Raw genomic sequence first — 18,786 nt, forward strand, 5'->3', positions numbered from 1 at the left:
CCAGCGTCAACGAGGCCTCGCTCACGCCACTAGCGTGCGTACACTCCTAGGGTGGGCCCCACGCGGAGGTGGCGTGGTGGCATGGCCCGAGTGCATGCGGTGTGGTGGCGTGGCGTCCCTGGCATCATGGCCTCTGTAGTGGCGGGCTCCCACACGGAGGCGGACACGGCGTTGCTGCTGCGGTACGCGGCGAGCAGCTGTTCTAGACGAATGCGACCTCCATGCAACAACAATGGAAGCCATCCACCTTGCCAATGTGCTCATCTTTCTCTTGCCCATCGTCTTCCTCCTCCATCTCCGGCGTCACGGGCTTCCTCCAACCAAGCGGCCAGCAACAATGATGACCCACTTCCCGCACCCCCAGCGGAAGCTGGTGTCGCACGCCTTCTTGTCCTGCTCGCTCCGTTGGTTCACTGACAGCATCCTCGACGTGCACCTATGCCACCCCTTCCTGTCGCTCCTGGATGATGCCACCGTGAGGGACGGTGGGGCTGTCAATCTGCAGGACACGTTGCGCCAGTTCGGGTTCCACGCCATCTGCCATGTCACGTTCAGCGTAGAGAGCATGGACGGAGGCAACGACGACCCCATGACGCAGCAGGTGCTCTTCATGGCGTTTGACACGGCCGCCGCGATCTCCTTCTGGCTCGCGCTCACGCCGGCCACGTTCGTGCGGTGGCTCACCAAGCTCCTCGACGTTGGCAAGTCGCGTCGGCTCTAGGAGGCCATCCATGTCATCAACGCCTACGCCATGTCTGTCATCAAATCAAAGGCGGTGGCATGTCACAGGAACGGCGTCGATGATGGGAGCACGGACCTACTATCATAGTTCATGGTGGCCATGGACAATGACAAAGGCAGTGGTGGCAGCGTGCTTGGCGCCATGTTCCCCATGCCAGCGGCCAAGCTTTGGTTCTTGCAGGATGTGGTCATCACCTTCGTGTTCATCGAGAAGGACACGACATCGTCGGCGCTGACCTGGTTCTTCTGGCTGCTCGCCATGAACCCGCGGTGCGAGCGGCACGCGCACAAGGAGGCCGTGTCATTATCATGCGATGACGATGGTGAGGTGAAGGGGATGCACTACCTACATGCCGCCATCACTGAGGCGATGCGGCTATGCACGCCGGTGCTGTTCAATGGTCGGGTCATGGTTCATGACGACGTGCTGCCGAGCGGCGCGGCGCTATGAGCGGGCTGGTACACCAACTACTCGGCATACGCGATGGGCCAGATGGAGAAGTTGTGGGGCGAGGACTGCTTGGAGTTTGTGCTAGAGCGGTGGCTCGGCGAGCGCAATGAGTTCGTGCCGGTCGACGCCGCACGGTACCCGATTTTCCATGCTGGGCCACGGTTGTGCCTCGGCAAGGAGATGGTGTACGTGCAGATGAAGACGGTCACCGCGGTCGTACTTTGGAGTTTAGGGTCGATGTGGTGGCACCGGTGGCTAGCATGGAGGCGCCGCTGGCGTACGAGATGATGACGACGATGAAGATGAAAGGAGGGCTATTGGTGTGGCTCAAGAGGCAGGAATAATAGTCCTAAGTCGTGACAGACTAGTGATGCTGGTTGTTGACACGTGAATTATTTGGAAAAAGACTGCGTAAAAGTCATCACACCACACAGAAGACGGAGTCCCATCTAATGTTTGAAATAGCCAGATACATGCACCGCTATAGCTGGATTTAGCCTCTAAAAAACCTGATGCTAAGGTAATCCACATTTAGCGCTAAATTATCCTTGCCGCTACTAGCTGGAAACCAGTTTAATCTAGGAAGTGTATGCAATTGCAGTTATGAATATGAATGAATCGCAGCTCAAAGAGAGGACAACCAGAGTGGCACCACAAAAAGTCAAAATGATGGACCCACCCACAAAAAATTAAAATAATGAACTCACATGATACGCAAAATTAAAAAGGAGGAAGGTTATCAAAGTAGAAAATTAGAGATACGAAGGCATGCCATCTAGGCGACCTCCCAAGGTGTCCACGTATGTTCTATTTAGTTGGCACGTTAGATAGAAATTTCACGACTCAGATAAAGCGCATCACAACCAGCCTTCCTCCATGCATTCGACAGTGAATAGATGAAGTAAGTGGACACATTCAATGAAGTAGATGAAAAATTGAATGACCATACATGCAAGGACAATATAAACTGTAGGTGTACTTTGCATGCAAAAAGTTAGTACGGTAGGGGGCTTTACATCACTGTGCTTTCACGTGTCCTTTACATAAAAAAAGTTACTATGACAGAAGGAATTTACATCACATGTGCCTTTTCCCTTTACATTAATGAATTTACTATCAATAGATACTAGGCAGTAAATTTCCATGCATGCCAGGGTGCCTTCCTAAGCTATCTAGAAATTCACTCAATAAATTTAAAAGCACTGGATATCTTCACCTACGCAGAGTGCGTCAAAAGCAGGTGAACACATTTAATGCCTCACATCCATGCTACCATCAGATAAAAAACAAGTCGGGTAGGTGGGCACATTTAATGCCTCTCCTCCTTAACATTAGATAAAAACAATTCACCCACCATGCAGGAACATTTGTACTTACACATGCATCCATGCATATAGAAGACGGATTGAGTTGTGTGCACGTTGCTACCAAGGTGGTCGGTGGTTGAGGTTGGTCGTCATTAATACGTCTACCATACTTGCATCTGCACCTTGGTGGCCTCTGGCAGTCCCATGATACCCTAAGCAATGCTGAGCACAGGACTGGAAAAGAAGTAAGACATGCATTAATGAGTATATTTATTCCCATATTAGAGGGGCTTTAGTTCCAGCTTGGCTTTGTAGGTTATACGAGATCTACAACAACAATTTGGATGTTACTACTAATGCTCCAGAGGACAACCCAGAGAAGGGAAGCAACTGTCATCAAAGTTCAGAAAAACCAACGTAGGCATCAGGCAAGAAGATCCTACAAGCTCCACTATGCTTCTGTTCTTGTAGTGCAAACTGCATTGCGAGCAATGGTAGCACGAAAGGAGTTCAGATTTAAGAAGCAATCTACAGGAGCAGTTACAATTCAGGTGGTTTTGGGCTATTTTGATGAGTACAATGGCACTAGTGTAGAATCTTACATCTAGAGTCTTTTTAAGATAAAAAAGAATTTTTCTCTAAAATACCATATATGTGTATACGTGCTAAATTTTTTCTAAAGATATTGGATATGGTCGAGAGTACCTAATCGTAGCTGCATGTATATGCACCCCTAGCTTTGTTAGTCAAACATTTGTATATTTTAAACCATTGATCTCCATCCAAATTATATAGATTCATGCCACTATTTATTTGGTGACTCTAGAAATTAATTTTATTATTATACAGCGGAGGCAATATATTTTTAAATTCACTATGAGAAATGATTTTATAATATATAATTCATAAATTGTGAAACAAAAAAATATTTAATGATGGTAAAGGATCATAATATTTGACTTATAACAAAGCTAATGTAATATGTCAAATAAATAACAGAAGTACCCTTGCGTTAGGAGTGAAGGTGTAACACCTCTGGTGTTATGAGCTCACTAAGCGCTGAGATTATGACTTGAGAGATAGATCTATTAATATAGTGAGTTAGTTACGTAAATGCCTATATGTGTTAATGAAAAAAAACCTAACGCGAAGAGTAGAATAAGTAGTTCTAAACATTGGCACAGAAGCAATTTTTATAAACAAAATAAAATATAACTTGTACTTAGTACTTGAATAAAATTTAGAGCGCAAGTTTAATAGATGAAAATGCAACTTTTGTTTTGGTAAATAAAAGTTGTTCGATAGTATTTTGATAGATCATGTTTGTGCATTGTATTGCACGTATTGCTTGCAGATACTCCATCCATAGGTGTCACGTGTGTCGTATGATGCACGACTGACTCGTTCCTGTTCTAGAGTTAATGCTAAACTATGGCTTTGTGCTTCGCGTCGCCTATGGTTCATGCCTGCCATGACCCGCGTCTCCCCGTACTCTTTTCTACGCTCTTGTCGAAACCTTGTCCTACAGTCGTATTAGTCATTAATGGCCTCGGACATCGCTCGCCTCGAACGCACAAAAAATTCGGTCAATTTATTTATAGTGATCTCGTTCTGGAACCTTGGTCGACCACGCCAGGACCACCGACCGCTCTACCTTTATAAGCAGGGTCTGGCTTAGCCGTTGGTACCACCACTCGGTGCACTTTAGCTCGCCTAGCTTTTCCTTTTGAGCCAGCTTTTCGCTCAGTCCTTCCTTACAACCATCGCCAGTGATGGCATGAGCCTGGGTTAGTAGTTACTGCCTGGACACTGAGGGTTTTCCGAAGATCCTGTATGCCACCCTACAAAAGCTCGGAGTCAAAGATTGTCCCGAGTATAAGGGTCGTGAGTATGAAAAGCATGGCACTGAGCGGTGTGAAGTTACCGTCTACATTAGGAAGAGTGAAGAGTTACCTGACATCACTGAAGGATAGAATGTGGTCGCAACCGGGTTTCGCTTCATCGACACCTACCAGGTTGTGGCCCGCAAATCATTGTGTTATCTTTGTCAGATCTATGAAGAGCCCATTGCTCGTACCCCCATGAGGTTCTTTCCACCTTTGGAAAAGAATCGACGGGCATGGAGGGCTCGCATGGAGGTTTTGCAAGGGCGGGATGCGCAAGAAGATAGTCCTACCACGGTGCACTTGACCACGTACCTGCTTGCTCTAGATGAGCAGTATGACCGGCAAGCCTCGGAGTTGAGGAAGTGCCTTCGGCGAGCTGAGGAAGCCGAGATCTTCTCTAGGGTGCTCCAGGTTCGGCTTGCTGAAGCGCATGCCAGTGCGACAGACACTGAGAGTCGGGAGACTGCCATGTCGGAAGCTCTAAAAGAGGCTGAAGATTGACATACCTATCAGTTGGGAGAGGCCTACCTTATCACCAGGGCCAAGAGGAGGATGCTGGCTGCTGAATGGTAGGATCCCTTGATCGTGGAGGGGATCCCTGCCCACCCGCTAGAAAGAAGAACCAGTGTTGCAGTACCACCAGCACCTCCACCATCGGAAGTGTCAGAAATAGAACCCTTGATTCCTCTCACTCAGCCATTGTCAAGAGAGGAGGTAGATCCATAGCCAGGGCGGTAGAAGAATCCACCGAGCCCGAGAATAAAGATGCGTGGTCCAAAGTAGATTAGTTGCCTTGGGATGATGTACCCGTAGTTAGTAGTGTCTTTCATCGCTGTCCACCGATATTGTAATCTTTCTATTGTATTTCGACCGTAATTGTTGAGGTAGTCAGATCTTAGGAAAAGTGAATGATGTGTCGAGAATGGGAGAGTAAGTACATGTATATTGTACCAGCACAAGGACGTTCAGAATATGCATTTTATTTATTTCGCTGTGTTATTGCGTCCATCTACCTTAAGTCTCGTTAGATGTGCTTACATTTTTCGAGGTCGATGTTAAGTGGGTTACAAGAGAAATTACCATTCGGATGCCAGCAGACCAGCCGTGATTGGATAACATAGAACACTGTATCGACTAATTGTGGATGTCCCAATAGAACACTTAAATCTCTTTAAACCAAATCCGTTGTTGGATTTGAAGTCCGTGTCCCTTGTTGCGAAAGGAACCCTTGTTGTTTCAATCTTCCCTTGCAATACTCTTCTGATTCTGTGGTCTATGACCCCACCATCTTCATTGCGTGTAAGTTGGTAGTAGTTGCCTAGTTAATAGCTTATGAAGCCACGACGAAACCGAGGGCCCCTGTGGAACAGCTGCCAAATGGTGATGCTGCTCGACATGCACTAGTATCAAGGTTGTTGACCAAGTACCTTTACCAAATTATATCGCCATACCACTTTTGATACAAATATTCAGGTGTTTGAACGGAACATCCACAACGGGTTGATGAAATAGTGTTCTCTCAAAGTAAACAAGAGGAGGTGGTTTCGGAGAAAGCATGAATGTTGCGATCTCACTTCATACAAAGGTTGGCACATATTGTGGACAAGGAAGGGAACAAAAGAAGAACACCTAGGAAAAATTAGCCTTGGGTAGTAGGGAGTGCTTAGAAAAGTCTGAGTGGATGTCAAGTCCCAAGCACTATGGCCAGCTCGACCACGCTACGCACGCCGGGTCGCTATCACTGCGTGCCCCACGGACGCCGTCGGTGTCGGGCCCATTAGCACCATGTCCTCGTATGGCCGCGACATCGTGCCACACTCATCGTTCTCGTGCACTGTGCGCTTCTCCTTTTCTCGGCCTCTGGTCCGCTCTTGATGGCCCCCTCGTCCTCGTACCGGACCCCCTCCCTTCTTTCTTCTTTTGGAGACACGGCCGCCCGCACGTCTTCCTCGTCGAGCGAACCCTCTCTCCTCTCCTTTATTCTCCTCCTCCACTCGCTTACGCAGGGAGAGCGTCATGGCTGACTTTATCCCCACGGCGTGAACTGACAGTGTATCCCATCCATGTCGTCTCCACTTCCGGTGCGCTGCGCCCCATCTCCGTTCGCCACTATAAGATGCCCTTGGTCCTTGGTCTTCTTCTTCATCCCCATCTCTCTCGAATCCGAAGCAGAGCTACAAGATCCAGTCGTCATTGTGAAGCTAGATTTATCTCACAGAGGTGATGGTGTAATCTGAGAAGGGATCTGGTTTTCGAAAAAGTTCAAGTCTACCGTTGGTTAGTTTGGTCTTAAGGTTCATGATGTTTGACTTCTCAGTCTCCTGTTTCTAGATCTGTTGGTCATACGCCATGTTTTGGATAATCATTATCTTGTTGTTTCTCCATTGTCCTCGTCTATTCCGACTTCTGGAGTAAGCCTTGATTGTACTAGGTTGCTTTTAACCATGTAACTTTAAATTTCGGTGTAACTTAGTGTTCGACGTCGTGTAATCTTTGGTGTAATTTTGAATTTACGAAATATGTTGTAGTTTCGCCTAAGGGGAGTAGATTCTAATTCACTTTTTTGTAAACCCTCGCATTAGGAGACGTACTTGTGTTGTAGTTTTTGCTCTTTCCACCTATAATATAATCCTAGCCAATGTTGTACTTTGAATCTAAGAGTGTTAGTTGCCTGAGCCCAACTCTATCAAATACTTCTTTTCACTAACATGTCATTGATTTACTGGCCTAGAATAGACACCATGTAATAACAACCAACCTCTATATTGGTTTACAACGTTGTAATGAAAAAATCCATGTTACCTTTTCTTCCCATATTTTTCTCATTTAATGTACCAAATAGACAACCTTTCATAGTAACACGATGAGAAAACATATTAGACATATGAGCCATATTTTTCAAATTTTTTTCTATACTAAGCACATCACCCGTAGCGAAGCGCGGACAACAATGGCTAGTTTTTCATAATGACAAATCAATCAATTGATAAAAAAAAAAAACCTATACATTCTTTCATTATCCATCGATAAAAGAATCGACATAGTCCGTATTCGCAAACAGAAAGCGTGGACCCGATGAGCCTCTGACCCAATCACCCAACCACGAACCGGACGAACCGCCCCGCCCCGCCCGCCCGACCGACGCCTAGGCCGTACCAACGGGGAGTAGGGGGAGGGAGCACGCTCGCGAGGTAGAGCGTCGAGGCGGCGGCGGCGACAGGAGGCAGGCAGGATGTCGTCGGTGTACGTGCTTGAGCCCCCGACGAAGGGGAAGGTGGTGGTGCAGACGACGGCTGGCCCGCTCGACATCGAGCTGTGGCCTAAGGAGGCCCCCAAGGCGGCGCGCAACTTCGTGCAGCTCTGCCTCGAGGGCTACTACGACGGCACCCTCTTCCACCGCGTCATCAAGGACTTCCTCGTTCAGGGCGGCGACCCCACCGGCTGCGGCACTGGTACGAACCCAACCGACCGTCCCCCTCACCTACCTGTACCTATCTAGGGTTTCTGATTCCACATCGTGATGTTGATGTCTACTGAATTGATTCATAGTTTTCGATCGGATTACTGATATCTCGAATTTGATGTATCTGTGCCTGGGTAACATTACCTGATTGTTTTGGTAAATAAGGTTGTGGCCTTTTGTTGTGGGTGTCAGGGGAGGTGGGGGTGAGGTGCTTCGATTTGGGGCTGATGACATCCTTCTGGTTTTGCTCCTGCAGGGGGCGAGAGCATCTATGGGGCACCATTTGCGGATGAGTTCCACTCGCGGCTGAAGTTTAACCACAGGGGTTTAGTGGCTTGTGCCAATGCTGGCACACCTCATTCTAACGGAAGCCAGTTCTTTATCACCCTTGACCGTTGTGATTGGCTTGATAAGAAGAACACCATCTTTGGTAAGGTATTGTGTCTTAGCTCGAGACTCAAGAGCTTCTTGCAGTGCATGTCTTGGTAAAATGTGGTGTTCCTTTGGAGTTATCATGGTTGACTACATATTGCCTGCAGGTTACTGGTGATTCTATTTTCAACCTTCTTTCCTTGGCTGACGTGGAGACTGATAAGGATGATCGACCTGTGTACCCGCAGAAAATTCTTTCAGTCGAGGTGTCTATTCTCAACTGTCATATTTTGTATTTATTTCAAATTATGGTAGTTACCCATATTTTGTTTGGGCGATATATAACCTACCTTATAGTTTCTCCATCATTTGTCAATCCGAACCAATTTACCCTTCTGGTTCCTTTTTCTGTTTCCGTAGGTTCTCTGGGACCCATTTGAGGATATTGTTCCAAGGCAACTTAAGAAGGTCGAGTCTGTTGCCAAGGCTGATGCTGAGGTGAAACCTAAGAAGAAAGCAGTTAAGTAAGTAGTTTCCTCCACACTGTTCTTAGGATGACCATGCAATGCCTGTTGGATTAGTTTTGACCCAAACTGTTAATCTTTCAGGCAACTTAACGTCCTCTCTTTTGGTGATGAAGTAGAAGAGGAGGAGAATGAGGCAGCTACCTCTGTTCAGGCCAAAATAAAAAGTATTCATGATGTGTTGGATGATCCCCGCTTTCTTAAAGGGGAACCAGAGGATGTACAGTTGGTGAGTTTTGTCACTTGTGATGGAAAAAATGGTCAGCATCATATTACCTATTAAGCAAACTTTTGCTGGTGAACATGCCATGCTGAAAACAAGAAGACAATACCCTATCCAGTTGGCAACTATGCTATCTAGAATGGTGCTGTCTCTGCCACATCAGTACACAAACCATCTTGCCTTTTTTTTCTGTTTGTTTTTATAAGTCATCTTTGCTCTGCTCATTAAATTTAAGGCCTCTAGTATTTGGTTGGTTTAGGATTTTATATGTATCTTTTACTGTCAGCTGGTATTTTTTTGTCACTTGTGATAAAAAATGTTCAACACGTGAACAACAAATATTTAGCTAGTGAATATACCATGTTGAAAATAACAGGACAACCTTATCCTGGTGGCAGCTAGGCTATCTAGAACTGTGCAGTCTCTGCTACATCAGTGTGGTTACTATATTACGCTGTTTTGGTACTTAAGTCCTGTTTGCTGAATGTCTTTCTTGTGGGCAGGCATCCTTTTAGTTAGTTTAGGGTGCAATCTGCATCTTTTTCTCTGGTCAGGTTTTGCAATTATAGTGTTACCTGCTTCTGTAACTTGTTATGCTCTGCCAAATCTAAATAGCATTGTGCTTATTCCCATTTTACAGTCCAAGGAGCAAGAGGAGAAGAAAAAGGATACTGTTCAAACTGTCAGGGATGCTTTGATCTCAAAGAAAGTTGAATCAAGAGAGCAAGAGCATGCTCTAGTGTCTGATGATTATCCTGAAGATGAGAATGAAGAGGATTTTGACAACAGGATGCGCTCACAAATCCTTAAAAAACGTAGAGAGCTTGGTGATGTCCCTCGTGAAACCTCTAAAGCAGGTAGCATATTTTGTTTAAGTTTCAAGTTTCTATTAGAATCGTGGTTGTCCTGAAATTAGAAAATCAGATGCAATCCTTTTTTACTCATGGATCTTGATTAAAAAGCTACTGCCCTCTTTGGAACAGATAAACCACATCATAAGGATAAGGAACTATCAGACCGCAGGTCCAATATCCAACATAGGTATGCTTGTCCTCTTTGGAACATACATTCTCCCCATATTATCATGCTCCCCCTCTCCCACCCCCAACACACACACACAAAATAGGTAATGATAGAAACACATTCATTTCAAACTTATAAGTAGCCATTATATAGCGCTGATCAATTAGTTACCTGGATCTGGTGAATACCCTGCAGCATTTTGTTTTTTTTTTCTATATGACCCTTAACTGAAAAGTCTTGATTTCTTTACAATCCAAGGTTAAGTGATTGGTTTCTAAAAATCTGTCTGGTAAGACTGTTACCAGTATATAGCAATATATACAATTATTATGCAAAAATTTATGTACTTGCTCATGGTTTTTATACTTTCTTTTTCATCTTGCATTTATTTCTTATTCTTATTTTAAAAAGAAGAAACAGTTTGTTTATTCTTCATTATCTTGTCGTGGTGAAAAGTGATTCTATTTCTTTGCACTGTATAAACATATTGCTTGTCAAAAGCAGGGTTACCGTGTATTGAATAGCAAATGTTAAATATATCTTATCCTGGTGAGAATGGAAGAAGAGTTCCTGCGTCTTTGCATGTTTGAAATGATGTAAACTTTAGACATGTATTCTATGGATATTTGTGTAACAGCTTTTTCTAAAGTGATTCCTCATTGTTGGTTTATAGGAGGGACAATGATGAGGACGATGATCAGGAGCATGAGCTACAAAAGGCTAAAAAACTATCCTTGAAGAAAAAAGGTGCTGGCTCAGAAGCGAGTGCTCAGAGGATGTCCAAAGCAGATGCTAATTTGCAGCTACTAAATCCAGCTGAGCAAGAGAGACATTTGCAAAAACAGAAAAAACGTCGACTCCAAGGCCGCGAAGATGAGGTAAATGATTTAAAAAAAAAAATAATATGATAATTTCCACAGTTCTCATGCCAAGATAGGTCATGCAGATTTATGTCATGGCATTGAATTGATCTCTTTAGCTTTTGTGTTGCTCAAATTGGGTGTCCAATGCTTCTTACACGTTTTTTTTTGGTGTTAGACTCTAGCGAAGTTACAGAAGTTCAAGTCTTCTTTCCTCAGTAAGAATCTTGCTACCAATCATGTCAAAGAAAAGAATCCTTCTACTGATAAGGTGGAAAAGGAAGATGAAGAGGAGGATGACTACAAAGGGTGGCACACAAACCGATTGTCTTTCTTACCCAGTTCTTCCAAGGTTGATTGCTAGCCTTTCTTGCCCTTTATCACACGAGGGAAATAGATGCATCATGTAAAGATTAGGAATGACATTAAACTTGGTCTTCACAGGATGGAATGGCAAGGAAAGATGATCCAGATGACTATGTAGTGGTAGACCCGCTTCTGGAGAAAGGAAAAGAAAAATTCAACAAGACACAAGCAAAGCTTAAACGGAGAGAGCGCGAATGGGCAGGCAGATCTCTCACCTGATTGGAAAGCTTAACTTTGTGTCAATGCTCCTTACCTACCCTGGACGGTACTGAACCACCTCTTGCATTTCCAGTTGCTCTCGTTAACATAATAGTATCTGCCTCGTATTTTTCCTTGAACATTGCCAAATGCCAGTGCATCTTAACACATTGGAAAACATTGGAAATGATGCAGTTTTGGCATGGTCTTGGGACTGCAAACTGTGGGCATGTTTTCCTTTCTAGCATTTGTCATGATTGCTTAAACTGTAAATGCAATTGTACAATAGATTGGTTATATAGGCTCACTGTTGAAGCAGCTCTCTGTATCACTAGCTATGTAATATCTGTTTCTCTGAGGAGCTGAAGCTGACACAATAGCTTTTGTCTCAATTTTCTTATTTTTATTAAGAGGCCGAATAGGCAGTCATTCGCCTCCCTAGTTTGCTCATGAAAGCCCTCAAGGTTGGTGGCCTCATTCTTGCTGTCAGGGTCTCAGGGATTCTCCTCACGCATCTCTTGGAGCTCTCATGGATTTCTACAATTCATGTTACTTAAAGATTTAGACGGTAGGTACCACAGGACCTGTCTGCGCAAATCTAACAAAACACATACAAATACTGTGAAAAAAAATCTTGTGTAAGTGTATTGCTCATTTGTGTTGAAAAAAATTATCTCAGGCACAGAAACTAGAATGGGCCAGTGCCCAGACCGTTGCTCTGGCCGAGTCAAGAGAAGCACACGCTCCACCTCGCGCTGTGATAAGTGGCGCCCTGACCGATCATGGTTGTGGCTCTGTGTCACGCAGTACCGATATAAGGGGCAGCGAAGGGTCCTACTTTGGCATGCTTAGGCTTGCTTGCAAACATTGTTAGTCATATTTCTTACATCGTCACTCAACCACCAAATCAAGACCCTTGCTAGGGTTTACGTTTTCTTGCACTTAGAAATCAATTTCTAGAGACACATGAATAGCACAGGTTGGTGCATCCACTGGCTAAAGATCAATTTCATCTGCTTCTGAAAATTGTTTTTTTGTGGTAGTGAACAACCAGCTCTCACACAAGTTCATGAATCTCACAACCATTATCAGTGCCAGACAACATTTTCTTGAACAATGTTTCTTCTCTCTCTCTCTCTCTCTCTCTCTCATTAAACAGGACACTGAAATGCCAAAGTGCTTCATTTTTATTCACGAACACCTTAGTCATGCCTGTTCTTAACTCATGTCCATGCATTTGGATCCAAGATCCACAACCAAAATTTTAGACTTCTCTGAGTGATGTGGATTTTTTCTAGTGTTTTAGCATTCAAAATTTAGTATAACTTTCCCTACCAAATGCCTCATAGTGAGAATTCTTATGTGCTATGGCTAGTGGTACTGTTGGGGATTTAACTTCGCCAAGAAAACTCAGCCCCTAAAACTTTGAAGTTGAAATTATGATTTCTATAACAAAATTTACTTGTAGGAAGAAGTAACGAAGCGAAGGTGAAAATTTGACTTCGTAAGAAAGATTTCGTCTTCGCTGGTGAAAAGAAGAAAGCAAGAATTAGTCGAAGACAAGAGTTTGACTTCGCCTAACATTCTAAGAGAAGAAGAAAATCAAAGCGGAAATCGACTAAGTCTGGAAGACGAAGACATCGATGAAGTTGATGTACAAAAGTTAAAGAATGAAGGCTCAAGAGAGGAAAAAACCTACTTCGCCCTTGTAGTTGAAAAGGACGGTAACCATTTGAATTGGGGGTAAAATTGTCATTCTATGTAAAGTACGAAGACTAGGACCCCTATAAATACCCCCTCTGACATTTACAGTATGTTCATGAAATGAATATAACTTTGTCTTGTGTTTAAACTTTGATGCTTGTGTAATTTTTTACCCAACAGGTACTATTTTATTAGTACTTAAAAATACTAGGAGAATTTCACTATTTTGGTAGTGATCTAACTATCGTCTTCTTTCTCATTTGCAGGTTTCTCTCTCACTTGCATGAATCGGTACTCACTTCTTTTCCCTCTCACTACAGGGAGGCTGAGTATCACTGGTAAAATGTGGTGGCGAAATTTTGTTTTGTCACTAATTGCCATGTTATTAGTGACCAAACTAATTTTCACCACTACTGTGTCTATTATTAGTGTCAAACTACTATATCACCACAGGATGCACCTTCAGAGGCTAATTTAGTGGCGAAACATTAATTTGCCACTAATAAATAGGTTAGTTGTGACTAAATATTTTTTCCTCACAGCTATTGCCATTTATGAGTGATCAAATATTATATTGCCACATGGTTCAAGATTAGTGTGAAACTGTTGTGGCAAAATTATATTTTGCCACTATTTACCATATTAATCGTGGCTAAACAATTTACCCCACTATTATTACATTTATCAGTGACAAAATTTTGCATCGCCACATGGTACACAATTAGTGAGAATGTTGTGGCAAATATTCTTTTGTCACTGTATACCAAGTTAATTGTGAGAAATATATTTTCTTGCTATATATATTTATTAGTGATAAAAACACGTGTTCCATATGACGGCAAATATTGTATTATCAACATTTACTGCATTATTTTTGACTAAATATTACTCTCTAACTATTGTATATTAAAAATATATATTACCTGTCAGCAAGGGTGTTGGACGCGAGCCGCCTCAGGCTCAGATTTAAGCGGTGGCCATGGAGATGGAGTTCTGGGTTCAGATTTGTTGGCATCCTGTGGTCGATCCAAAAATTTAGGATCTTGCTCTATTTTCTTTTTCTTACCCTTTTTATGGTGAACATTAATGCCGATGAATACATGACAGGTAGCCCGGTTATTTGTGAAAAAAAATTGTGTGGGCGACGGGCCCACTGAACCACCGGTGCGCCCATACGTTGGATCACTGACGCGTGGCGAGGAAAACTAATCAACGTGCGTCGGCTCCTCCCCCGGATGTCTCGGCTCCTCGCGTAGCGACCTGCAGGCTCGGTCATCGGCTCCAAGCGCAGCACCATGTTGAGCGCTTGATTTGTTATCTTCGCCACGTGTCGATGATCCAGCCTAGGGGCGCATGGGTGGTTTAATGGACCCGTCGCTCACCCAATTTTTTTCCTTATTTGTGGAGGACCTGATTTTGTATTTGACAAAGATTAAAAGCACCATAATTTGCTTTATTAGTCATAAAAAATATGAGTGAGTTCATTTTTTGTAAAAAAGTTGTCATCCAAAATAAAACTAATACGGTTCGAACGTGGATATTTGACTTGATCCGTATGAATAGATAATGATGTTTGAAAAATGAACTAAATTAAAATATACTCTCTCAGTTTCAAACTACAAGTTGTTTGAACTAAATTAAAATTGAGATGGCAGTGCAGTGCCTTCGCCGGGGCACCGGCGACGCTGCCTCTGCTGCGGCACCGGTGAGCTCCATGTGCTGCCATCGACCTCCGCACCGGCGTCAAGCTCCACAACGATGAGCCTCCATTCGTCCAAGCAGCAAGGTGATATTGCGCTGGAAAGCGCATGTTGCAAGCGTATATTTTAAGTGTTTTAGATGTTTCAGGGGTATGTTACAAGTGTTTCACATCGATATTGCAAAAGTAGATCGGGATGTTGCACATGTTGCAATGGCTATACACGTATGTTTGAAGTGTAGGTTTCAAATGTTTTATCTGTTTCAGACGTATGTTGCAAGTGTTTCATCTGGATATTACAAAAGTAGATCTGAATGTTGCATATATATGTAAGTGTTTCAAATGTTTTTATACGTATGTTGCAAGTGGTTTCATCTGAATGTTTGCAATATTTGCAATGGCCACACACGTGGTTTTCAAGTTTTTTCTAGTGTTTCGCAAGTGTTTCAGACGTATGTTGTAAGTGTTTCAACTATTTCGAACGTATGTTGCAAATGTTTCCTCTAGATGTTGCAAAAGTAGATCTGATATTGCACATGTTGTAGTGGGACCCATTTACAGCTGCAGCTGCAGGGCCTGCCTGCATGCGTGTGGGTGTTGAGGGGGGGGGGGGGGCTGAGCGGGAAACCTTGCAGGCGCAGATCGACATGAAGCGATGTGGGACGTAGTGCGGGCGTGGGACCTGGAGCGGCGCGGGCCCCACGTGAAGCAGACGTGGTGTGCGGTGCAGGGGTCCGGACGCTAGCCTTTCCCTTTATGTAATTGTCGAAATTTTTTTGTACCAAGTATCTATTCACATCCGGTGGTAGTTTTCCTCTAATTAATTACCGAATTTTTCACTCCCGCCATATTGCACTGGGCATCACCATATATAGAGTCCCATTAATATAATTACCTACCGGCCGTTCGAACCACTACAAACATGCCTCCTTTCCCGGTTAGCTTTATTCTATATATGGTGATGCCTAATGCAATATGTTAGTCAGAGCAACTTCAGCAGGGGCACCCAAATCAGGGCCCCCAAATCTGATTTAGGTGCTTCCCCCTATTTTTGTTGGCTCGGTTTTCTGCTTTCACTCCAACAGCAGCACCTAAATTTGGGCTCCCAAATCTATTTCACTAGACAATGACAAATGGGACCTGTTCGTCATTCTCTCTTCCTTCCTTCTCTTTCTTCTTTCTATGTACAGGGACCTGTGGATCTAGCCTCGTGCTCGCTTGGCTTGGTTAGGGCTACGAGGGCCGGCGCGCCCGCATAGTAGAGGGCTAGGAAGGGCCACCGAGGAGAGGGGAAGGGTGAAAGGACCTAGGATGCCGCCTAGATGGGGGGGGGGTGAATAGGCGTTTCTGACAATTAACACCTTGAAATGCGGAAACGATTAAAGTGAGAGCTTCCAATTGCTTGAAAGCTCCAAAATAGAGTAAACTAACCCTTCACAAACTAAACACAAAGTATATAGCAAGTACTAAACAAATACAAGAGCCACGATCCTGCAACACAAAGATTAGAGCGGAGAAGAACTCAAATCAGCACAGGTGATAAATACCGAACATGTTCGGTAGGTCATTTGGACATGTCTGAGATGCACGAGGTTAGCACACCAAGCTCCAAACTTGCTACCTTTGATTCCAATCTTTTTCTCCTAGTTGCAAGGACCTGCTAAGAGTTGTATCTCACAAGATACACCTGCACATGAGCTAGCACAAACCAAGTGGATCACAAGTCCTACTCTCCGTTGAGGGGGTTACGAGCGATCCAGCAAAGGTTAGCTCTAGAGGACCACGAAGGCCACTCTAGCCAGAGTCTTTTCCAACTTGTGGGGTGTACGACCCCGGATACCCACGACAGGCCACATGAGCTACGCCCCTAGGGGTGGCCCAGCCCACAAGACGAAGCCTTGCGGGGCACGACTCTGCTCGGTGCCTCCCGCAAGACACAGGGAAGATATCCTAAAGATACTATGAGATCTGTTAGGATTTGTATGATCCCAAGATTCCTGTAATCAGTTATTACTTTCCGGTTATCTCTCAGATCTAACCGACTTGTAGCCCTGCTCCTCGGACTATATAAGACGGGTAGGGACCCCCTCCAAACTCACGCAATATCATACGATAGCTAATACAAACCAACAGACCACAGGAGTAGGGTATTACGTCGTATTGACGGTCTGAACCTGTCTAACTCGTGTGTCTCTATTGCCTTCTTGTTCTTGATCTCACGCTCCTCTGCCGATCAATCTACCATCGTGGGATACCCCTCGGTGGACTGCTAACGATATTCTGTTGACAGTTGGTGCACCAGGTAGGGGTGTGCGTGCTGTTTTCTTGTCGAACAAGATGGCTTTTTCTATAGGCTCTTCGTCCCTTCCGTAGCCTGGCTAGATCTTCACGGTCGGATCCATCTTGTGGGCCATCAACGCTGACGGAGTCAGAGAGCTCCTCGAACCAGGGCAGATCGGTTCTGCGCTGACCACCCCCACACCTGCAACTGTAGATCCAATCTCAGAGCCGATTCTAAGGTCTCCTTCAGCAACAACTCGTCGTCCGCTTCCTTGCTACCAGAGGAGGCAGATCAACAACGACGATCTGATCGAATCTATCGATCGGGTCAGACTGAAGCTCGCCGATTGTCTCTCCATCGCCGAATCGACTCTAGACACTCTGGTTTAGTGCCGACCACCTTCCGATCTAGATCTATCGGAGGCTACTCAGGAAACTGTAGGGGCTATGGCCCTACCCTTTGGGTTCGCCAACGCCGCCGCCGCTTACCAACACACCCTGAGGGGTAAATTCACCGACCAAGTGGACGATGCTCGTCTACTCATAGACCAGGTCGCCGTCTAGCTTCCGCCAACCGTCAACATGCTACACTTAGGCCAGAGCCCTGGGGTGCCCCTCTAGACCATCCCAGAAGAAACTCTGGGCTCCGAGTCTCAGGGCTCTACGGAGACCCTTGCCAAAACCTTCTTCGAGCAACTCTTCCTTCCACCCTTCCGGGGTGGTGCGATCTTCAACATCAGTATCGACAACCCTCCTAGGAATGGCAAAACCAAGGAGGAGCGCGTTGCTCGGGAGAACCGGAATGTCAACCGCGCACAGCGGCGAGAAAACGAGGTAGCCATTGCGAGGGCCGAGGTTGCTCACAATAATTGGCTCGATTCTCAAGGAAGACCGCTCCCGCTCCACCATGACCTCAACGAAGAATTTCCCCGCGTTGACGGCCACGGTGTCTTCAAGACTCTAAGTGCCAATTTGGTAGTAGCTGCCAATGAGCTTGCTCGTTTCCCTCAAACGCCCGAGCTCGCCAAGATCGCCGCCATGCTTAAAGCGGCTCACTGTCAGGTCAATGAGATTCACGAGGATAAGCGACCTTCGTGCTCTACAAGCACGATTCACTGATCAGCTACACCAAGATCCAACCGCCGCCCCAGTCAAAGCTGTTTTGTCGATCAGTCGCTACCTCTCTAGGGGGAGCCGGGGGCCATCGCCAACGTGACTAGGAGGTCGAACAGGACGCTCGAGTGCACCTCAGCAACCTCCAGGATGCATGACGACGTATCAAGCAATGTCGCTTCGGTCGCCATGAAGACGAAGTGTGTCGCCACTAGGAGTACGAGCAGGACTACGACAATTCGGACTCAGCTCTCGAGCCTATCCCTGACCGTAACGCTATGGATGATGGTGTTGACAACCCTAAGGGGCCTCCAACTTTCACAAGGGCACTCCGAACACTTCGGTGGCCCTGTGGTTTTAAGATCATTGGGGTCGAGCCCTACGAAGGAAGAATGAACCCGACACAGTGGCTATAGGCTTATGCCACTGCTGTCCACGCCACCGGAGGAGACACCAGCATCATGGCAAATTATCTCCCCATCATGCTCACACCACCTGCCATGAGCTGGTTTACCAGCCTTACGCCGGACTCCATTGGATCATGGGAAGAGGTGAAGAAATTCTTCACCGACAACT

The 18,786-nt window shown here is 45.2% G+C and overlaps 1 protein-coding gene and 1 pseudogene across 11 annotated transcripts; both read left to right on the forward strand.

Moving 5' to 3' along the window:
• Positions 1-232: 232 nt before the first annotated feature.
• On the forward strand, positions 233-1,536 carry LOC136460721 (cytochrome P450 94A1-like; annotated as a pseudogene).
• Positions 1,537-7,461: 5,925 nt separating this feature from the next.
• On the forward strand, positions 7,462-14,633 carry LOC136456167 (peptidyl-prolyl cis-trans isomerase CYP57-like). Of its 11 annotated transcripts, XR_010759362.1 has the most exons (15): positions 7,462-7,837; positions 8,105-8,283; positions 8,388-8,486; positions 8,641-8,744; positions 8,829-8,973; positions 9,608-9,824; positions 9,951-10,008; positions 10,664-10,868; positions 11,029-11,202; positions 11,295-11,481; positions 11,905-11,982; positions 12,094-12,283; positions 12,883-13,298; positions 13,385-13,628; positions 14,049-14,633. XR_010759362.1 is itself a non-coding variant. In XM_066455952.1 (11 exons), the coding sequence occupies exons 1-10, from the start codon at positions 7,618-7,620 to the stop codon at positions 11,433-11,435; spliced, it is 1,542 nt and encodes a 513-aa protein (XP_066312049.1). In that variant the 5' UTR covers positions 7,462-7,617; the 3' UTR covers positions 11,436-11,481; positions 12,883-13,374. The 11 variants fall into 11 exon arrangements, 2 of the variants coding, with proteins under 2 accessions (XP_066312049.1, XP_066312048.1); XR_010759363.1 differs by lacking the exon at positions 12,094-12,283 and having other exon boundaries at positions 14,049-14,629; XR_010759361.1 differs by lacking the exons at positions 11,905-11,982; positions 12,094-12,283 and having other exon boundaries at positions 14,049-14,139; positions 14,226-14,625.
• The last annotated feature ends 4,153 nt before the right edge of the window (positions 14,634-18,786 follow it).

This window comes from Miscanthus floridulus, chromosome 6 (assembly GCF_019320115.1).
Source record: "Miscanthus floridulus cultivar M001 chromosome 6, ASM1932011v1, whole genome shotgun sequence".
In the NCBI taxonomy this organism is placed as follows: Eukaryota; Viridiplantae; Streptophyta; class Magnoliopsida; order Poales; family Poaceae; genus Miscanthus; species Miscanthus floridulus.

Excerpts from the sequence above, each read along its gene's own strand:
- LOC136456167 (XM_066455952.1), top strand. The coding sequence starts at position 7,618 with ATGTCGTCGGTGTACGTGCTTGAGCCCCCGACGAAGGGGAAGGTGGTG. Across the intron at positions 10,009-10,663 it reads AGGTCCAATATCCAACATAG|GAGGGACAATGATGAGGACG; the intron begins GTATGCTTGTCC and ends GTTGGTTTATAG. Across the intron at positions 10,869-11,028 it reads TCCAAGGCCGCGAAGATGAG|ACTCTAGCGAAGTTACAGAA; the intron begins GTAAATGATTTA and ends TTTTGGTGTTAG.